Raw genomic sequence first — 7,795 nt, 5'->3', positions numbered from 1 at the left:
GTGGAAATAAAAGATACATGGGAAAGTTTTATAGGATATTTATAAGTTTTATAGGCAATCTTATCTTCCTGTCTTTTATTTTGAAGTTACTTCCGCCTCTGACGTCACCGCCATTCTACTTTTTGTCCAAAACAATAAATGAAAAAATGAATCTGCAAAAAAACAAAATCAGGCTGTTATTTGAATTTTTTTGTCATTTTTCGTTTTTTAATTCTGACAACAAAAACGGAAAAATGGCTCCATTTTCTCATTTTTTCGTTTTAAACCAAAAAGGAAAAAACAGGAAAACCACGGCTTCTCAGTCAGACATCACAGTAGCTACGTCCATTTAACTTTAAGAGAGACTGAACAAGTCAGTGATGCCAATGTACCAATTTCACAGCCCTCATGCTCCTTTCTATTGTTTACGTACCTGTTTTCTGGCTGTCCATGATGTCGAAGGTAACACACCACAGAAAAACACAGAATACTATACTCATCTGTTGCAGAGCCTTGTGCATAGCTCTGGTTTTCTGGCCATGTGAAATTAGTCTATAGCCTATTTTTTTCTCATGTAAAACAAAAACCCTGTACATATGATGGCCTTGGGATGAGAACAGGTTGGATTCACACAACCTCCCACTTTTGTGGCTCCAGAGGGAGTTGTGTGAAGTCACTTGAGACAGAAGCCAAAACTAATACAAGATTTGTTGATATAAGGGGAACTGTGCTTATTTTGAAGTTCTTAGGGAGTACTGCAGCATTATGTGGGAAATACATATAAAGCCTTTGGTGATTCCAGAGGAAGCTGGGTGAAGTCAGATAAATATCCACTTGTGAAGTCACTTGAGACAGCTTTGGTTGGGGCTGAAGACTACAAATTTGAACATTAGAAAAAAAAAAAAAAAAAAAATTTAGAAAGTAATGAGTTTACCAGGCTATAGCTGGCTCCTCATCTCTGCATTTGGCTGAAGGCTCCAGTCTGTTAGCCGTCACAAGCATAACACACCTGAATCTTCAACTGAAGCATCTGAAATGCATTGTGGGCAATGCAGGCACCTGTTTTTGACCAAGCGGCAACCTCCAGGGTTGAAAAATGAAGCCAACACAGAAGTGCCCAAAACTGCAGTTCCTCGAATGGCCACTTGACCCCATAGACCTCCATGTTAAAATGCCCAACTTTATAGCTGAAACATGTTTACAGGCTGTTTAAAGCACGGGCTGCTTTGAGTGACGGGCTCTCTGCCGAAAGTGTCCTCAGCTTCTCAGTGAGATCCACCCCTCGCTCCACAGCACCAGCCTCTCGCCCAAATATGGTCACTTCTGGCCAGTGTTGGGCAGTAACGCGTTATTAGTAATGCGTTACAATAATGCTGTTCATAGACGTCGGAACTAGGGGTGCGGGGGGTGCGGCCACACCCCCTCCCATCCGCACCCCAGCCTCCCTACCCACTGCATTACGCTTTAAAAAAAAAAAAAGAATCTGAATTTAAACTCAATTTGTCTGACTTACATTTATCTCTTTCATATCATTAATGCATAGATCTATGCTTTTGATGTGATATGTAGCCTGCCTGACTACATACAGTAGCCTTGGCATCCAGGATGTTGTGTCCATCCTACAAACCTTGCAGCCCCAAACCCGCTCCATGCTGTCGGAGGTGGACAAGCTCATTAAGCTCTGTCTGGCCCTGCCCATATCTGTCGCAGCATCCAAGCGCTCTTTCTCAGCCTTGCGCAGGCTGAAAACCTGGCTGCGCAACACCATGACGCAGGAGAGACTAACACATTTGGCCATTATGAACGCTCACAGTGACCTTATGGATGAAAGCGATGTCTCGACCCTGCTTAAAATCTTCATCAGTAGGTCAACTGAGAGAAGGTCCACTTTTGGAAATGCATGAAAGCCCTGAGTCAGGAGCGCAGACTTTTCGTTTTTTTCATTCAAGGTTACAAATAATGTTATGTTCCTTAAATGGCTTGATTTAGTTATCAAAGTTTCATTTTCTTAACAATAAAGATGCCGTGTTCATCCATTCTAGTTCTCTTATAACTGCATGTTATTATAAAATAACTTCAAATCAAATCCTTAATCATTGATAAGTGTGCGTGCTTCCCCCACCCCTCCCAACAAAAATCCCGCCCCCCCTCTCAGAAAATAGTTCCGACGTCCATGATGCCGTTAGTTTTGGCAGTAACTAATACTCTACTGCGTTACAGTAACTCAGTTACCGTTACCAAACGGTCCGTTATTTTTGGCCAGGTTTTAAAACGGTCTGCAGCATGCAGTATTCCTTCACAAACTGAAGATCCCTTTCACTAAAGCATTTTAGCCCTAAACAATAAAAGATAGTCAAGCCAGATAGAGGTATATGAACAATTCTTACCAGAGCATCTTAATGAAACACGTCTCTCGCCATCTCTGAAGTCAGTCAAGGCCTCACCACAGTGCTGCACATTAAGCGATAGCGCTTCTGTAGATTTTTAGTCCCAGTATCATTAGCCTATATCCAGTGACATGATAGCCATTGTTATCCTGAGGAAGCTTTTGTTGTGGACAGACAATATCTGCGGTGGGCGACAGACTCAATATCATCATGTAACTCTTCAAATGTTGTCTTTAGCTCATTTTCCATATTTGTATCCAAGTACCGTAGTTGTAAAACGTTTAGCTGCCTGACACAAGTACCGTAGTTGTAAAACGTTTAGCTGCCTGACAGCGAGTGACTCCAATGTAGAGGACGGTTGCATGTTTCCTATACCGTTCAATTGTTTTGTCAAGTTGTAGTCTAACAGTCCCTTGGTTAAACTCCATCCGCTGTCGCTTAGGCGGTGGTAAAGTGGTAATGCTGAACTCAAGGCTCAAAATCAGGAGTGCCAAACCAATGGGTGACATCTGGGTAGCTACGTCCATTATTTTGACAGCCTGTAGTTGCATTGGCAGGCCAACAGAAATTATTATTCACCTCCAGCCATGCAGTGCTTAAACATTCAAAATTTAGGCCGCACCAAGTTTGAGAGAGACTGAACAAGTAATGATACAAAAAAGAAGTAAGCAACGTAACAATTTCACAGGCTCCATGCTGCTTTCTATTGTTTACTAACCTGTTTTCTGGCCCGTCCATGATGTCGAAGGTAACACACCAGAGAAAAACACAGAAAGCTATACTCATCTGAGTCCTGCACATAGTTCTGATTTTTTGGCAACGGGAAATAAGTCTATAGCCAATTTCTAGCAGGTTTTCCGGCGTGAAAAAAAATACATACATACATACATACATTTTTGGTGGTTAAATGGTATATGAGAAGCAGAGAGACATGACAAAGCCTGTACATATGATGGCCTGGGGATGAGAACAGGTTGGACTGTGGCTCCAGAGGGAGTTGTGTGAAGTCACTTGAGACAGTAGCCAAAACTATGACAAAAAGAAAAAAAGATTTGTTGATATAAGGGGAACTGTGCTTATTTTGAACTCTTAGGGAGTACTGCGAAATTATGTGGGAAAAATAAACAAAGCCTTTGGTGACTCCAGAGGAAGCTGCGTGAAGTCTGATAAATATCCACATGTGAAGTCGCTTGAGACAGCGACTGTCACTTGAGACAGCGACTGTCACTTGAGACAGCTTTGGCCGGGCCTGAAAGACTACAAATTTGAACATTTAAAAAAAAAAGAAAAAGAAATTTAGAAAGTAATGAGTTTACCAGGCTGTAGCTGGCTCCTCATCTCAGCTGTAAGCTGAAGGCTCCAGGCTATGTTAGTCGTCACAAGAATTACACACCTGAATCTTTAACTGAACTTGAAGTAGCTGAAATGCATTGTGGGAAATGCTGGCACCAGGTTTTGACCAAGAGACAGCCTCCAGGGTTGAAAAATGAAGCCAACACAGAAGTGCCCAAAACTGCAGTTCCTTGAATGGCCACTTGAGGCTGGCTCCAGAAGCCAGTCAATCCCCATAGACCTCCATGTTAAAATGGCCATCTTCTGTTTTAGGCCTAATTGCGTATAGTTAAAAGGCAGGGCTGCTTTGAGTGACGGGCTGTCTGCCGACAGTGTCCACAGCTTGTCAGTCAGGTCCACCTGTCGCTCCACAGCACCAGCCTCTCGCCCAAATATGGTCACTTCTTGCTCCAACAAAACCAAAATGACAACAGCCTAAATTTCGATCTCGAGGCTTCGAGATGGGAGTCTGCAAAATAATGGGTGACGTCACGGTAGCTACGTCCATTTTTTCCCCCCCCATCTATGGTTTTCATTTTCATTTTCTTACAGATTCAATGTTATTAAAATGTGCAAAACTAGGTTTATGTCACTACTTTGTTTACATCTATAACATGAGCTCACCTTGTAACATCATTTGTTGAAATGTCTGTATTACAGTGCACTGTATTTTAGTGCAGCCTAGTGAATATTAAGCTGTTGGAAACCACATAGAATGACTCGACTGTGGAAATACACTGCCTTCCCTTTTCCCAGGATATTTAGCTAATATTCACTTGTAGCAACGGTCAAAAGTGCAAAAATAAATGAATGGGAAAAACACCCACATTGCCTTATCTGTGAATCGCATTTATAAGGAGAGATTGGATACGTTCCACTGGAACTCCAGAGGTTTCAGCAAGCCTTTATTTGGTGAGATGTGATCTCAAGACACTGGACTAAAACATGACTTAAACCAAATACCATGCCTCCCTGTCCTCCCAGTGGATAGGCTTCTTAGTGTCAACAGTTTCTTGTTGTGGTATATAAACAACCAGATCCCTATTTGTGTAGTCGTGCTGTCTGGCTGTCTTTCAAAGCCTGCCTTGCTTCAGGAGCACAGTGCTCGGCCAAATTTCAACTTAATGAAACACAACTGAACTGACAGAATCCTCCACTGCACCACATCTGCACTGATAACAGGGACTGATAGGATATGCAAATGCATGCTGTTCCTGGAAAGCCCAGCGCATAAAGTACCAATACCACAACGTGAAAAGTATTATATGGAAAATACATTAAAAGTAAAAGTAATCATCGTGCAAGAAAATGCCCCCCATGACTGATGTTGTTATACATTATATATTAGATTGTTAATCAATGTCTGAGTAGAATTGGACAGCCGATCAGTCCGCCCCCTTTGAAAAGGTCAAGATAAATCTAATTTCTGCCACAAAAGTTTGTCATTTTATATTTTCTTTTATAAGAAAAGTTGGATCATTTTCCCTCTTTATTATTCAAATAAAAACATCCGACAGGTTCAGAGCAGACATGTTTACAACGCAGTATTTCCATTTAGTCACCTAAACATTCAGATGTAGTTTAATCTACAGTATGTACTGATCTTGTTTGAACTCTCAGTGCTGCGTACAGCCACAATGAAAGCATTGGATGCTATTTTGATTTGTAGCACGGCACAGCATGTTCTACCAGGAAACATTTGCATTGCGGGGCTTATCTCAGTTCAACAGAGCAGGGCTCTCCATTTCCATTCCCATTCAGGTTTGGACACTGGCGCACCAGGATGGAAACAGCTCCTCTAAACCAGACAAACATGAGTGCACCTGCTTCCTGCGGTGTAGAGTCCTCGGTGGAGAAACTCATGTATCCAACTGTCTATTCTCTTTTCTTTATCGTTGGCTTTCCGGCTAACTGCCTGTCTCTGTACGTAGCCTGGATTCTGATGAGGAAAGGGAACAATATGGCGGTCTACCTCGTCAACCTGTCCATCTCTGACCTGCTCTACACGATCACTCTGCCTGTGTGGATTGAGCTGGCTCTGAAGAGGCCCCTGGGTAGCCTCTGCAGTTTGGTGGCTGTGATCATGCACAACAGCTTCTACGTCGGCTCAGGCCTCCTTTGTTGCATCTCCGTTGATCGCTATCTTGCATTGGTCTACCCTCTCCGCTTTCACCGCGTCCGAGAGGTGCGGACAGCAGCACTTGTGAGTATTGCTGTTTGGGCTTTGGAGATTGCCATCCACATCATCTTGCTTGACCACACGGGGGCGCTGCAAGCTTTCTCCTCAAGAAACCTGTGTGAGGAGCAGATCCCCATGACACAAGAAGTTGCAGACCTCACCCTCACACGAGTCACCCTGGGGTTTTTGGTCCCTACTTTCATCATGACCTTCTGTTTTCAGCAGATCATGCAGTCACTCCGACGGAGCACCTCCATCCTGACAGAGGAGCGCAGGAAAGTGGGACTGCTTTTGTTTTTCCTTCTGCTCACCTACATTGTGGCGTTTTTGCCCTACCAGATTGTCATGCTGCTCAGGGCCATACTGGAGCCCGGGACCTGCATCTGGGGCGCAAGCCTCAGAGATCCGTACCTGGTCACAGTTGCCACGACCACCATAAACAGTACCCTGGATCCTATAATATACTGTTTAATCAGTGAGAGTGCTCAGAGAGAGATCAGGAATGCTGTAGAGAAATGTCGGGGAGTTTTTGTTAAGAAGAAATGGACAAAGAATAATGGAATTGAGTCAGTTTCCTAACAATAGAATTACCTATTTGTTTATATTTTCATCCTTAATTTGCTATGTGATTGTGTATTTTAAGAGGTAATATCAAATCTAAGCATTCATATACTGATGCCTTTTTACTGATAATGTTATGCGGATGCAATGTGATGTTATATTGATTATGCCCACACACTTCTGAACCAAACCTACACCACTGTGTTGATGGTTTATTGGTCAAACCATATCTTTTATTACACTAATGTACAATGGTCGACTCTGGAAAAGACTGATCTGATAGTTTATTATTTAATTTAAATAGCAGACGTTTAAAACAGCCTTGTTTTTTGTTTGTTTGTTTTTTTTACATTATTCCATTAATTAAAGATTAGGTTCAGAAATCTTTCTGAACACAGTCCTTACATGCCCATAGGTACACGGATCTCATGCAAGAAATGATATATGAGCAGATTTTCTCTGTTTGTTCTTATTTTTGTTAGTGCCTATTGAATTCTGGAATTCACCTGCGTTTTCTTAATTTTCCTTTTCTCTTAGGTAAGAGAAAATTTTATGAGTGGTTGAGAGCACTCTTACCAAAATAAGAGATAAACATCTGCTTTTCACCGTCCACAAATTGTTGTCCAACGCAAGGGAGAAATACGTTTTATGTTTGAGGAACATTTAGAAAATGTATGAATATAATATAATCAATTTTAAATCACGAATTAAAGTAATCCAAGGCTAAAAAAATACTATGTCTTTGTCCACTGATCCTAATTACTCTAATTTCAGTTACTGTGGTGTCCCTCTGCTGACCAGTGCTTTTACTTTTAATTGACCATTGTACATTAGTATTTTAATTTCTTGCCACTACTTCTACTCCATTGCACTTCAGAGGGAAAATATTGTACCTTTATTCCATTACAAGTGTTTATTATTAAGTTACTAAATAGATTACAAATTAAGATTTTTGCAAACGAACCTCATGAAAACACACAAGTGCAGCTGACTATAAGGTGATTATTAGGAAATTAATTTACAACTATTTTCATAATCATTTAAGTCAGTGGTTCCCAACTGGTCCAGCCATGGGGTCCAGATTTCTCCATAGTCATTAGTTCAAGGTCCACACAGTCTAATTTATTCAGCGTCATACTTAGATTTGACCAGTGTTGGGTAAGGGTTACTTTAAAAGTAATCAAAATAAGTTACTGCGTTACTTTCTAAAAAAGTAACCAGTTACTTTACTGCGTTACTCCCTGAGTAAAGTAACTCAATTACTTTAAAAGTACTTCCAACGTTACTCCCTGAGAAAAGTAACTCAAGCACTTTTAAAGTACTTTTGAGTATTCTACATTTCCTATTGGACAATGGA

The 7,795-nt window shown here is 41.4% G+C and overlaps 1 protein-coding gene across 1 annotated transcript; it reads left to right on the top strand.

The window, feature by feature from the left end:
* Positions 1–5,658: 5,658 nt before the first annotated feature.
* LOC126401172 (G-protein coupled receptor 4-like) lies at positions 5,659–6,456 on the top strand. Its single transcript, XM_050062286.1, has one exon. It carries the CDS (start codon positions 5,659–5,661, stop codon positions 6,454–6,456), a length of 798 nt encoding a protein of 265 aa, XP_049918243.1.
* Positions 6,457–7,795: the final 1,339 nt, after the last annotated feature.

This window comes from Epinephelus moara, chromosome 14, assembly GCF_006386435.1.
Source record: "Epinephelus moara isolate mb chromosome 14, YSFRI_EMoa_1.0, whole genome shotgun sequence".
Taxonomy (NCBI): Eukaryota; Metazoa; Chordata; class Actinopteri; order Perciformes; family Serranidae; genus Epinephelus; species Epinephelus moara.
Note: the sequence above shows the minus strand (reverse complement) of the source record. Positions and strands in the feature narration are given on the sequence as shown.

Excerpts from the sequence above, each read along its gene's own strand:
- LOC126401172 (XM_050062286.1), top strand. The coding sequence starts at position 5,659 with ATGGCGGTCTACCTCGTCAACCTGTCCATCTCTGACCTGCTCTACACG.